Source organism: Strix aluco, chromosome 5 (genome assembly GCF_031877795.1).
Source record: "Strix aluco isolate bStrAlu1 chromosome 5, bStrAlu1.hap1, whole genome shotgun sequence".
Taxonomy (NCBI): Eukaryota; Metazoa; Chordata; class Aves; order Strigiformes; family Strigidae; genus Strix; species Strix aluco.
In genome coordinates this window covers 86,879,622-86,894,314 of record NC_133935.1, presented here as the reverse complement: position 1 = coordinate 86,894,314, position 14,693 = coordinate 86,879,622, and the positions used below count along the sequence as shown (strand labels likewise).

The following is a 14,693-nucleotide window of genomic DNA, read 5'->3' as shown; positions in this document are numbered from 1 at the left end:
TAAAAAAGGGTAGATTCAGACTAGATATAAGGAAGAAATTTTTTACAATTAGGGTGGTGAAACACTGCAACGGGTTGCCCAGAGAGGTGGTAGATGCCCCATCCCTGGAAACATCCAAGGCCAGGTTGGACGTGGCTCTGAGTGACCTGATCTAGTTGAAGATGTCCCTGCTCGTTGCAGGGGGGCTGCACTAGATGACCTTTAAAGGTCCCTTCCAACCCAAACTATTTTATGATTTTGTAGCCACAGATTCAAATCCCTCCTGGTGTCCTACACCACTGTTAATGTGGCCTTGCACATATGCTGTTGAACAAGATTTTAATTAATGTCTGTAAAGCATCCAGAGGTGTTTCTACAAAATGTGGTAGCAGCAGCACCACTATCAATATACACTTCCAGATGTCCAAGCTGGCAAACAAATCTGCTTAAGGGAAGGAGGAGGGCATCAAAGAAGATAAGCAACGATCATAATCTCAAAATTCTGTTTTAATTAACAGTGGAATGTAATGTGACCTGATGTGGGACACTGCAGAACATGGTGGGATTGGAGGGAAGGTCACCTGGGTTCTTCTGCAGCACAAGTGTCTCTTGTCAGTTTGGACCAAGCTACCGCATGTCACCATGAACAACGAACTGGAGCAGTGGGGTACTGGCAGGTCACAATTTCAACTGAGATGAAAGGAAGAAGAAAAGAACAAATTACATGCAAAAACAACAGGCTGAAAGCCACAGAGAAGAGGTGTCAGTACTGAGGGCTGCAGAAGAAGTCAGTGCACTGCAAAAAGCCTCCCAATTCTGGGCATCTCCGTTAAGCCCTTTAGCATCAAATGAAACTTTTGGTTGCATGTTTCTCCCCAGAAGGAAGAGAACCACTCAAAGCTTCCCCCAAACCCAAACTTTTCTCTAAAGCCCCTTCTGAGCTCTTGCCATGTTACTCTGCCAGGGTTTAAGGAAAAAGCCATCGTCTGCTTGGTGGCACATGTACATTGCAAGCAGCTTTCTAGAATCCCACCACAATGATATATGGATCTTGGAGTAACACGGCAGTTTTCTTAAGAAAAAAAAAACCCACAAAAATAATGCTCTTGGGACTGCCTTGAGGAAAGTGTTTGGTATCCAAACTTCTACACAAGCAGAAATAACCATTTCCTGTCCAGTCCTCACATTTGTTATGGACATCCAACATCTCTAGATGTCTCAATCCACTGTCCCTCTGCTGTGATGTGCAGATACTGAAGGCTCAGGACTGAACATCATAGGGATTAACTGAGAACCAGTTGGAGAGAAGGATTCAAGGAAGGGATGAGGTCTGCAATATACTGGTTCCTCATTAGAAATACAAGCTACAGCTCCCGAAGCAAGAAACCTTTTGCACAGCCAAAGGCTTTTGTTGATTTTCCCAGCTGCCTTTTGAGAGAGGACAGTAAGCAGAGAAGTTCAGGGCTCAAGTCCCCCTCCTGTTGTAACTGCAGAAAGAAGACAGAAGTTGAGCAGCTGAAGTCTTTTGTCACTTTTTCAGCCACCTGCGAAAAAGTGCACGCGTGCCTTTTATTTTGGTTTAAAAACCTGCCTGGGAAAATTCGATGTCTCCTGTGAACTCCTAGAACACACCCCAGCTGGGTGGCAGCGCGCCAGAAGCGTCCACCTCTATTACATATAAAGTCTTTTGGAACAATCATTTCCTTTTCTCCCTGGATTTTCACAGTACTCCCTATGAAAGTAAATACTCTTCTCTGGTTCTGCATTCAAAAATAGTAGCTTTTGTTTCTTTCTCCACCTCAGCGTGAACCTGACGGCAGCAGGACTAGGAAGCCTGATGGGAACGCTGCAGCATAACAGCCAGCTGATGTGCACTCCAGGCACTGCTTTGCTTTTGCACGGAGGTAAGAAAGAACAACTGAGATTTATCTGCCCAAAGGTGTCCTAATGTATTTAACAAGCAAAGAAGGGAGACTTAAGACAACAGAACAGACACTGGATTGATCGCCGAAGCTGCAGAGTCCTTAGTTCCCCCTTGACCTCATACGTCAAGATTTCTCCTGTCACTTTGCAAGACTCGTAACCTTGGGATGGTACATGGATGGCTCTGGATAACAGCACTTGGTCAGCTCAGAAAAGATGTGGTCACACAGAGCCACTCCTTGTATGTCCCCGAAAATCCATCAAAACCCTGTTTCTGACAGGAGAGGAACAACAGACACATAAGGAGGAAAACTGGCTTAATAACATGCTATTGCCATGTGTAAATCTTTAGGAGGGAAACAGATGTAGAGCAGGAACAAGAATGGGCTGGAAAAGGGAATGGAGGTTAGAATGAGAAATTTAAGTACATTGAGACCAATTCAGCCAGCGAATGAGAAAATCTGTCATAGCTAAGCCAGAATGTGGGTTTTCACCATGGCTGGACTACATAAAACCACAAAAAAGAAAGCTAGCAGCCTCTCACAGAAAGCTACAGATACTCATGGCTTCACAGATAGAACTTAATGTCCCCTTTGGAGGGCAATAAGTCATCACAAAACATGTTAAAACTCTTTGCAAAGAGCAGCTCAGGCAGCCCTGGAAGCTCAGGAAAACCTTGTGGTTTTGTGCAAACCTCAAAGAGCGATGACTCCTTATAGCCATGGAGCAGCAGAGGGTTGGTTCTGGAGTCTGAAAGGCACCGACCTTTGGGGATATACATTAAAGATGAGTGGACAACCTCCCTATTAAGGGAAGCAAATAAAACAGAATTTATATTTCTATCTCGTTTAGCTGACGTGAAAATAAATTGCTATTGTCTCCTTGCAAAGATTCACTGAGATTCATTATCTCTTTCTGGGGGATCACACCAGCTTTGGCCTTACTACGTGTTAGTTTTTGAATCTCCTAGTCCAATCTGCCTGTAGTAAGACACCAGCCTGCGATCAAAGCGTGGCAGAAGGATCCATATGTCCCACTGCAGCTGCCTTTCACACGTCGCGGCTGCAGCCATACTCCAAGTTTGCCTTGTGGAAACACAGTTTCCTTAAAAAGGCAAAGGGCTACCTTTCTAAGAATAAAAATACATGCTGAAATATTAAAATGAAGATCTCAAGTCAGCCCGTTGCAGTCAGCAGAATCAACCTAAATATAGACTGATATCATGTCCCAGCCCTGAGCTATAAGGTTTCTGGGGAGCAGAGCAACGGGTGCTGCAATTCAAAATCACTGCTAATGTAGAAAAACAGTTGTAAGAAACCGGGAATTTCTGTGATTCTAGACTAAAAAGCTATAAACTGGAGTACATTAGGAAAATAACTGCTGCACTGGTCTTATCTTTTTTATTTTTAATAGCTTATTTTGTCTTCATCAGCAAAGAACTGTTCTAAAATAACTGCTCTAAATGACTCTTTGAAGACACATCTCTATTTGCAAACCTCATCAAGTTACATGTTAGACAAGTCCCAAATCTTCACTTCCTAATTTACGGTAAGAATGAACAAACAGAAGGAACTTAATGCAGAAATTACTATTAGCACGGCTCAGAGAAAGGTGAGTTACTGACCCTCTTGCTATTACTAACGTTCAGAGGGAGCTGCTAATCTTACCCAATTCTGGTTTTATACAAGATTTAAGGAATCCAGGTCGGGACTTTATAGTAATGGCACCAGCTCTGTAGCTAGCAATGCATCTGAGTGCATCTCTCAAGAAACAACATCAATTAGTGATGCTCCAAAACCTTGTGGTTTCTTCTCAACACAGCATTCATCAACGGCTATTAAAGCCAGTAACAGCCCAACTGCACTAGTGCGCAGCTCAAGCCTAGTGAACGAGTACAATTATATTATATGGACCTTAAAACCAAACCCCAGGGCTCCTGATCCAGTAATTCATGACGTACTTAAATCATCCCAGGACATGAATAAAGATGAGAGCGTTTAACACCACAACAGACTTTTTACCATGTAAACTGCACCACAGATAAGAGTTAGATCAAAAGTGTTTATTCCTTCGTGATGCAGCTTGGCATATAGTACATTATGAAAACTAAGAGAAAGATTTTAACCGCAACAATATATTCCGTTACCTGCAGCAAGCAAAGAATAAACTTTGAGAGTTAAAAGATTTAATAGAGTAATAATTCCCTTTAAGTACACGCTAGAACAGAAAACAAAATATAGAGTGCTCATTCTAACCTCAGTCACTGTCTATTTTATTTATGCATTGAGAATACATCTCACTTCCATGCTCTTACACGCTGCAGAATATTATTTTAGAAATAGTTTTAGAAAGGCATCGGACAGAATTTGCAAGCTTTTCCCATTTTATCTTCTAATACAAACTTCTTGACTCTACAAAAGTTTGTAAATAAAGACAGGCTGCCTTCCAGGGCGCCAACCCCAGTGACATTACTGAAAAATGACAGGTTTGAAGTGTATTTGAAAAACTGCATTACTTGGGTCTCTACAAACACATATGTCTAGGCTGGGTTTTCTTTATATATGAGAGCTCCAATTTGTTCTTATGAAATAAATACGCCTGCTCACGGTTTGTAAACTGACCCTATACGCTTAGTGAGATCTGATACCCCACAGATTAGGCCTTAAAAAAATATAATTCACGATGAAAACACCAATCTGCACTTCGAGCATGAGCGTTGCCCAGATCTGCCCAAGCACACCCAAAGTGCTTTCAATTACACCGTCTTCATATCTGCGTTTTTATCGAGCTGGCGTGCCTGGCGGGTTCCTGCAAGCTGTTGGCAGCTCGCCCCGCAGTTTGGGGCAAAAAGAGCTGGCATAGCTTCAACAGGCTCCTTCGCAGCTTTTTGATTGATGGCTAATGTCATCAACCCAAAGAGACCTAGAAAAACAATCAAATCCAGCCCCTTCATTAGGCTTCGCTGATAGGATTGGGAATACGGCCATAGACTTTGCAGTTGATGATAGATCACATAAGCAAGGAGGTTGAGAGCTTTTTTGAAGAACAACAGAGCTCCTTTGCTCTAAATAGTCTTTGACTGTTCAGTGAATATTCACAAATTTTGAAGTACAGAACTTAAATAATTTCATTCCATTTCAGAGGGACAAGAGAGCTCAATGTTAGCTTCAAAATCCAGAGAGTGGGGGGAACATTTTACAGAATGGGAAAAAAATACATTAATTTTTAAATCAGTTCATAAATTACCTGGGAAAACCTTAAAAATATGCCAGTAAGAGCAACTCTTTTTTTTTTTTTTTACCAGCAAGTACAGCGAAAGCATAAATTACAAACATCCCAGTTTCATATTTCAAGTTGAGATTCTGAAGCCCTGACTGTATGAGAATTTTAGCTCCTACTTAATTAAAACAAAAAAGATTTGAACCTTACAATTTTGGAGCAATGCTCAATGTGGCCCAGGAGGAACCAGCACTAGGAGATGTGTTCTGACTTTAGAGAGGTCAACAAGCACGTGTTGCTTTCTGGGAGGTGGATGATGAGTGTGGGGGACCAAGCACACCCAATCAACCTCAGGTGCTAGAGGAGCACTGGTGCTCAACACATCCCATCCTGATCTCCAGACTCGCTGCGTAATGCCAGCGTTCCTCCTGACAGGCAAATTTTGGAGGTAAGGCCATGCAGCTTGACTGCAAATCCTGCTGAAATGGATAAACAGAGATGAGAGGGGACATGACCTGAAGATCCAGTGAGAGCAGCAGATGCATTAAAAAAATGATGCTTCAATGAAAAATGAAGGCATGAATCTACTCCAGGGAAGTCGAGGTGCTGGAATATCGAAGTGCTGGAGCGAGGGCAGAGGAGGGCAACGAAGCTGGGGAAGGGCCTGGAGAATAAATCCTGTGAGGAGAGATTGAAGGAGCTGGGACTGTTCAGTGTGAGGAGGAGAAGGTGAGGGGAGACCTCATCACTCTCTACAGCTCCCTGAAAGGACGTTGTAGAGAGGTTGGTGCTGGTCTCTTCTCCCAGGGAATTAGTGACAGAACAAGAGGGAACGGCTTTAAACTGCAACAGGGGAGGTTCAGACTGGACATGAGGAAAAAATGTTTCCCAGCAAGAGTGGTCAGAGAGTGGAATAGGCTGCCCAGGGAGGGGGTGGAGTCCCCATCCCTGGGTGTGTTTAAGGGTCGTTTGGATGAGATGTTGAGGGATGTGGGGTATGGGAGAACTTTGTAGAGTGGGGCTGATGGTTGGACTCGATGATCCCGAGGGGCTTTTCCAACCTGAATGATTCTGGGATTCTGAAGGGATGTACTCAGTGGGGGGTGTCTCAGATGTCTTGTGTAGGGTTTATTCTTACCTCACTAGAAGATAGCAAGCATATTTAGTCAACTGATCACCACAACCCCAACCATGTGAAGTCCTGGTTAGAGAAGCAAGGACCTTACTGCTTTTTTGGCTGCACTTTGGCATGCAGTAGCTTAAATATATCACAGGTTATTGTTTAATTATTATTATTGGGAATGGATTACTAAAATTCAGTGGGGTCCTGCATACATATGTTGCCTTCACCTCACAGCATCACAGATCCATAGGATGGACTACAGCCCTAGCTCTCCTTTCTTGGAGCATAAACATTTTGGTGTCCCGCGGACTATACTGCTCTACTGCAAATATACAACAGCTTCATCAAGCTATAAAACTGGCCAGTCTCTTCCAAACCAGGTGCCCTTCGGTAAGGCATGGCCAGGGGCCTTTTTTCTAATAATTCAGGAATTTCTCAGGCTCCATACAACATTATTAAGATACTCACAACCACATTCATACAGCTGCATCAAACTAAATCACCAACGGCAATGACTTTGCTGATCTAATGGCACTGAGATCTTGGCAAAAATTATGTTGTCATGCAGTCAGGCACGAATGAAGCTACAAGGTACGTTGCAGTGCAACCCTGGTCCTAGAAATCACGCTTTTCCTGTGGAAGATAACATAAATTTGAAATCCTGCTACCATATTACCCAAATGGTTACAAAATTTTCTGCTTTTAACTGAGATACATATTACAAAATTTGTGAGGTACAAAACTTTTTTCCCCTCAATTCATCACAATGTCAACTACTACACTTCCAGATAAATACAGATATATAAATAAGAAACTTATTTTAATGACCCCCCTCTATTAGCTAATATTTCATTAATGAACAGATATTCAGATTACCTGCCCAGTCAAGAGGCAAAAATTAATAGCTCACCAACTTTGCTGCTGTTTTGTCATCTGATCTCATGATTTAGTCATTTTGTCTCACTTTGCTTATCCACAACACACTCTACTTACAAAAAAAAAAAAAAAAAAGCCAGTGAGATGTTATTTATTGGTAGCTGTAAAGTTTTGCTACATCTGAGATGAATTACATTACTAATCATTTGTAAACCATGAAGAGGATAATGGAGCAACACATTTGTATAATGATGGGGGGGGGGGGGGGAGAACGATGGGATTAAAACCATGAAACCTGCTTTCCATGCAAAGACTAAACAGAAAGGAAAGACAAGTCTTCAGGAAAGACAAGTCCTCAGGAACAATTTCTCAGAAGTGGAAAGAAGGTCACTCTGGTTTGCTTAAGGAAAGCGGATCATTATGAGCTTTCTTAAAGAAGCCCATCCTCAAACTGGCCCTTTCTCCATCACTTTAGGTTACATAAATAGGAGGGAATAAGACCAGAAATCTGAATTGGGGAGGAAAATGTCCTTTAACACAATGCAATTAGAGTGTTATATAGAATTTCAGTAAAGCGAATAGAAGGGAAAGTAAACATTTTTCCATCAAACTGAGTAAAACCAATACAGCCAATACATATTTTCAGCTTAGTAGAAAATAAAAAGGTACTTTCAGACACCTCGGAACAAAGCTTTCATATTAACAATCCCATCTCCTGCTTCGGACAACTTTATTAGCTTAAAAACACTGCTCAACTCTGCCCTTTTGCTCCCCAGTCACTGTGCCACTTAGCACGGAGAATAATAACGAGCAACATAATGGAGCACCATTTCTATCCCTGCCAGTCTCTAGGGAAGAGTAATCATCTCTGTACTGTCATTGCTAATGCAAACTACTATTGCTAATCCACTGGGACTCCGAGTAAAATACACAGGGAGATTGTTTTGCTGTTGCCCACCCTTTCTTCCTTTCCTTTTCAAAATCCATCTCTCTCCTGCAGGAGTCTCTGAGACGTTATTAAACCCACCGACACTGAAACATGAAACGAATGAGGCAGACGGATAAACATAGCCTGATTTCTCTGCAAAACCTCTTGTGAAGGTTAACCACAGCACAGACCTAACGTAAGCCTACTTTGTTGAGGGCTGTTATTAAATTGCACAGTTGCCTGAAGACGCCGCTATTGTATTATATCAGTTGATTCGCGGATTGAATTCCAAGCCATGATGTGTGAATAGAGGGTGAATAGTTTTACCCAGTTCATACCGTCCACAAACATTTGTTAATACGGCAAAATAAATGATATTCTGCAACAACCTTATGTTTTTAAGCTGCACGAAATAAAGTGATAAAACAAACAAGATTTGATTCTTTGCTTTCGCTAATAAGCAGGGATTCAGTAATGACAGACAGAGACACCCACAGCACAGATTCTCTTGCTTTGAACAGTCAAGACCTAAGCTGTAATGTCTTTGTTTTACACTAAAATATTAGGCACACACAGTTTATGATGTTTATTCCCCTACAGATGAAGAGCAGAGCTGGTTTCAACTTGTGTCAAAAAGTTTCCTTCAAAAAACTGAACGTAGCAATCTTGGCTTCAGTGTAAGGTCAAGGGATGGTCGTTCAAACACCTGCAGTAAAGACACACGGACAACCACTGGGGAGGGTTCAAAGAGGGAAATGCAGGAAGTGTACAAAATAACACGGTGGAAACAACCCAGTGGCATCTCCCAGCCATGGGGATGGATCCGTGATGGACTGCCAGAATTACTTGGAAGAGTTAGGAAGAATCACACACCAAGTCAGGGCTGACAGAGCTCCCCTGCCAAAATTTCAAATATCTGCCTTGACTATTCTAATGATTTTCTTACCCTGTTTTGCCCAGAAAGATCATCTATTAAAAACCCAAGAGATGCAAAGTTAGGGGAAAAAGGGGGAAAAAACCTAACCACCAATTCCTCTCTCCCCTTTCTTCCAAATCCCCATTTCCTTCAAAATCAGTACTCAGCTAGTTAAACCCACACAAGTTCAAACTCGAGCTTAGCCACAAAGTTGATATTGATCAATCTCACCGGTGTTGAGCAATCAAAGAGTGTGATCATCAGCAACAAACCTGTTGACCCAGAAGAATTTGCACCAGTTCCCCCACCAACCTTAGTCCTCTAATCTGTCTGATAACACTAACAAAAGGTGTCAGCCCGAATGAGGCAGCTGGAGGAGGAGGAGGAGGAGGAGGGAAGGCTCACAAAGGAAGAAAAGAGAGCTCAGAAGAGAGGAGATCCACAAGGGAAAGGAGCAGAGAAAGAAAGGCTTACAATTGGAAAAGAGCAGATGACATTCAAGAGGGTCACGGTGTACAGAAAATGAACCAGGAGATTGAAAGGTTTTGGTGGAAGTGCTGACTTTGAAAACATCCCTTGATCTATTTTTCTTCATTGAAATGTTTTCTTCACAAGGCCCAAACACCAAATATCTAAAAGATAAGCTGCATCTACCCGCTGAAAATGAAGGGATGTGCATTTGAAAGTTGTATCAACTATTTCTTCTTTCGCGAGCCTCCAATTTGATGGCACGTTAATTTGTTTCCATTCTGCTACGTGTTAGGAAATCTAGGCATGAGGTACAAAGCCAGCCTTGTATAAACCTCTTCTCTTGAACTCAACCACATTACACATTTCTTACTCATTATAATGCAACTCAGAACCTGATCCAACACACAGCCCCTTATACTCCCCCAGGCCAAATTGTCCGCTGGTTTAAATTTGTTTAATACCATGGAAGTACATTTATTTTAACTAAATGAGGATCTAACTCCAAGTTCATTCTACTGTGAGTTAGTAAATATGAGGCAGTATTGAAATCCTAATTCATTCAAACAGTAGCCAAAGGCAACTCCGGACATCAAAACTTGTTTTAAATTAGAAAGAAACGGCCCTGGGTTAATTACCAGCGTTAAGGGATCTTTAGCATCACGTGGACAGTGCCACCAAAGATGCTTTGGCTTGTATTTCTGGTGTGTCACGCAGTGCTCCATCTAGGGATGGAAACACACAGATGGAAGACATTGATTTCCCAGGCTAAAAAGCAAGCACTATTACTAATAAAACCAGTAAGAACAGTGGGAAGAAAAAGCAATTTTCTTACTGGGTCTGAAACCATATTTTCTTCCAAGCACAGGATGCACGCCTGCAGTTCATCCCCTTCTTCTGTTTTTTGAGTGTATTGGAAAAGCCAGGCTACGCTCCCTTCCCAATCCTGAATACCACCAAAGATTTTATCCTGACTATTTTGAGGAGTTCTTCGTAGAGCCTTCATTCCAGAAACAACACCTGAGCAGCCACAGCTGAAGCCCTACTACCCCTAAGATAATTTCTCTTTATGAGCACTCTGCAAAGACAATTCATGGGTGAGTTTCCAAAAGCAGGAAGGAGGAAACTGATGCCAGCACAGGTTTCACAGGAGGGTCTTAATATAGATCTCATCCCCTTCTTTATCCATCAGAATCACTTTTATTTACCTATAGGGAGGGTTTTAAGGCTCAGCTCTTCGTTCTGGATTTTGCTTCAGGAATGAAGAGTCTGGCATGCTTCAACAAATAAAAGTCCTCATTTTCTCTCTGTCATGGAATATTACAGCAAACCAAAAGGGGAGGAAAACATCTAAAGCAAACCAAACCTCAAAGCTACATGAGTCAAAGCAGTCACACTCCCCCAGCATCAACATTTAAATGTCTTGCGTTGGTAAAGCATCTTCTTGATTCATATTAATGGGGCTGATTCACATTTGTATCATTGCAGTTTCACTCTATTCTCATCACACTGACATTGAACCGCACCAGTTATAGCTGGGAGAAAACGATGCTGAAGCAAGGGCCAGTATCACCAACTAAGAGCAGCTAAAATCAGATCCTCTTAACGCACACTGGGAACTGCTGCTGGTAGCTACATGCATACATACCCCTAATTACTGAAGGATTTGATCCAGCTCCCCTGTACACCCACAGGTTGGGAAGAGTTTTATATCAGGCCATAAGAAATGGGTTTTGAAATTACAATTTCTCCAACCAGGTGAAATATTTCAGAAAATATAGTTATATAAAATCAATAGCATACAATGACTTTTCTATAGATGGCAGCTTATTTAGTTAACATCAATCATCACGGGGAAAGGTGTGAGCAAGATGCATGCAGGAACTCAGAGACTGATTTCAAAACTGGCAAGCACTCATAGGTCCCGTGGCATATTATAAACAACGTTACCCAAGAAGGCATCAGCCCTGGAACGATTCAAATTTAAATACAGGAGTAAAAAGCATGAAAACATTTAATTTATGAAGACATCAGGAGATGCAGTAATGGGTGACTTAGTGAAAATCTGCATAACTAAAGAGGAGCAGGTGTCTTCTTACAAAGGGGAATTCAACTGCTCCTTTCTGTGACCTGTCATACCTGCTCACCCTCCTCATCCACAACATATGGTTTGTACAGAGCTCATGGCCCTTGATCTGTAGTAAAAAGATACTAAGCTTGGTAATCTGTACATGTTTTAACACACATACAAATGTAAAATGCTCAGATGCCTCACTGATCAGGAAATTACAAAGACTTTATAGCAAATACCATAGGGTTTTAAGGATTATGTGCTCTACTGACAGAAATAGTCATCAAATATCTCTTTAAAGTCTACAAAATTTTTGTACAAAAAAATTTGTATAAGGTGACATAATTCCCAGACCAAATACTTCTCGTCTAACGCTTCAAAGTCTGCAGTCCATAGGATGTTTTTTCCCCCAAGTACTCTGTTTCCTATCACAGCACATCACATCCCACACACACACCTCTCGTAATGTGATGTTCACAGAGATTGATGGGATGCTTTCCTCATAATTCTAGACAATTGTTTTTCTTCCTAGCAGCGAAGTGTAAAGGTGATGGCAGCGAAGTCCTGAATGCATCTTGTTCTTCTGAAGAACGTGCATTAAAACCAATGACTTTGTCCTAGAAAATGTGTAGATTATTAAACTGCATAACTACGAATCACACCTCTGCTATGTAAACTGCCTCAGAGAAAAGCTCAGTCCATATGGAGGACTCAAGGCTCAAGGGATTAAATGGAAAACTATCTGTAGGTTTGGATAGGCTTTAGGTCAAATTCCTAAGTATTTTCCTTGAATCACCCCAAGAGCATCCACAGACGTACCTGCAGATAACACTTATCTTCACTCAAAACCCAGGGAGATGTTTGTTGCTCATGGAAAGACACCAGATGATATTTTGGAAACCAAGTAGCAAAGCCTCAGTTTTCCCATCATGGTTCACCGGTCATAGTCAGATTTTTCCAACATTTCTTGCCAGAAGCAGAGCCAAAAAGGTGCGATTCAGTCAAGTTGTTAAAAGGAAAGTTTTAATTTGCTTCATAGTTTTATTTCTAGGAGGTCTACAACTGATCTCCAGTAATAAACAGCATTATTAAAAAAAAAGAGAAACTAACTTTCAGGAGCAGATGAGAGCAGAAAATCGTGTAAAGGCCAAAATTGCTTCCCCTTTTTCTGACATCAATCTTTGACCTTCAGTGTATTTCCAGCTTGTGCAGATCTGAGCAGAAAAAGCTGGGAAATTAAACTGATTTCTCCTCCGTGAGAGTAGCACAGCCCTTGCTGCTCTCTGTTGCTATTTTTTTGAAGTCTGCAGAGCACACTCCACACACATTTCTCACTTGCAGCCCCCATTAAAGTAGCAAGAGCTAAACACAGAGCTAATCCTAAAGTGATCCAAACACCCAAACAGACAGCCTCTCCTTTTGTGCGCGACTGCAAATGGCTAGAATAAAACCTCTTAATTTTTTTGGTTTTAACAGAGATAGAAGCGAAACACAAATGATAGGGACTTTAGAGGACTATCAGAAATACCTAATAATGAATTGAAACGAGGATGACTGGGAAAAAGGGTCCTTATCCCCGTAAGATTCACCCTTTCTCTCTAAAAAAAGAAATAAAACCAGGATTAGTTGAGCACAAGGAACCTTCTTTGGGGCCCACAATGATGGATGCCCTTCTAAGCAAGATCCTGCACACTCAAGACTTCTCAGACACCCAAAAATGGACCATTTATGGCAGCATCCCACACTCACCAATCCATTTCCAGAACCACCATCTTCCACTCTCATTTCCAGATCCGCAACCCCACCTGTGATGGGGAACCGTCTTCCCTCCCTCAACCTTCTGCTTCTCAAACAAAAAACCAGTAAGAAACCTCATCCAAAGCCAAGTTTGCTGGCAATATGAGCATTTCCTTCAACAGACTCTGGATCAGGCTTTTGATGTTTAGGTGATACTGGAGCAAGCAAGTTATCTTTACTGGAGTCACACTCTTGGTATCCTGTTGTCCTACCTAGAAGACAACAGGGTTGCAGAGAGTTATGTGATTCTATAAATGAGAATGAGGCAGACATCAGCCTCTCTCCCAAAAAGCAATTAGACTTTGCTCACTCCCATACCTCCCAAAACATCCAGCATCCCTAAATGTGCCATTAGGGAAGCCTGAAATGTCCCTGAACTAATTTACTTAGTCCACCAGTTGATTTCTGCCCCCTCCCTCCTCTCCAAACAATCCTTGTAGTAGAGGTTTTCTGCAGAGAAAGATAGAACAAATTTTGCCCAGGAAGGTGGAAAACTTGGCAAAAGCAGATGTGTGACTCTAGTCAGCCTGGGTGAGGTTTCCAATTTCTCTTTTCATTAGGCAGCAACTGGCTTCTTTTATTCAGAGATGTGTATACGGTGGCAGAAGAGATCTCTCTAGTGGTTTTGCTGATGCCATCCTCCCCCTCCTAAAAATAACCAATTGAGGCTATTCCTGCAAGATGCCTTTCATGCGCTGCATGAATAGCTTATGTGAAATAGCTCCTGCATACCAAAGCATACAGAAAGCTTTATTCTCCTGCACGGGAAAGGATTTATTTAACCAGAATAAAAAAGAAACTGAACAGAAGACACATATCCTCCTATACAACTGGGAATTCCAACCGTCTGAATGATATGTAAATTATATTCGTTTTTAATGTGTGGGCCCAGTTGGAAGAGGGCCGAGTCAAAAACAGCCCCTTTCTCCTTCAGTGCATCTGCTGTGTGAGCGTGCATGTGTAGTCAACTAGATTTGATGACTAAGGGTGGTCACAAATCATCTTTCAAATTTTTCTCTGGAATTAATTTTCTACTAAATGTTTTTGTTTTCATTAGAATAATCCATTTTCTCCAAGAAACGATGATGTTTTGCTGAAAATAAATGCACACACCTGAAAACAGAAACATTTCAACCAACTGGAAGTTGAGGCAACATGCCTCGGTTTTTTCTACTTCTAATTCTCTGGTACGTCTCCAGACATGCTGTATCTTCCATGACGTGACCAGATCTGATCCCAGCAGATCCTCCTAGGACGCTCCATGGTGGCTCAGCTACCGGGCGTAAAGTTTTAGCATCTTACCAACTCCACTGTCAGCATCAGGAGGACATTTGGAGTCTTTACCATGACCTCTTAGCCTAAAAGAGTCAAAACCACTGAAAGACAAAGCCAA

The 14,693-nt window shown here is 41.8% G+C and overlaps 1 protein-coding gene across 5 annotated transcripts in view; it reads right to left on the bottom strand.

Moving 5' to 3' along the window:
- Window positions 1–14,693, bottom strand: part of EXOC4 (exocyst complex component 4) — a 421,385-nt gene that overhangs the window by 181,838 nt on the left and 224,854 nt on the right. Inside the window, exon 11 of one of the 5 annotated variants that reach the window (XM_074828089.1) lies at window positions 659–669. The exons of the other annotated variants lie outside the window; for them this stretch is intronic. Coding sequence (XP_074684190.1) covers window positions 666–669 — 4 coding nt within the window. The 3' untranslated portion in view covers window positions 659–665. Of the gene's footprint in view, window positions 1–658; window positions 670–14,693 lie in introns of those variants that run through there. 5 annotated transcript variants of the gene reach the window in all.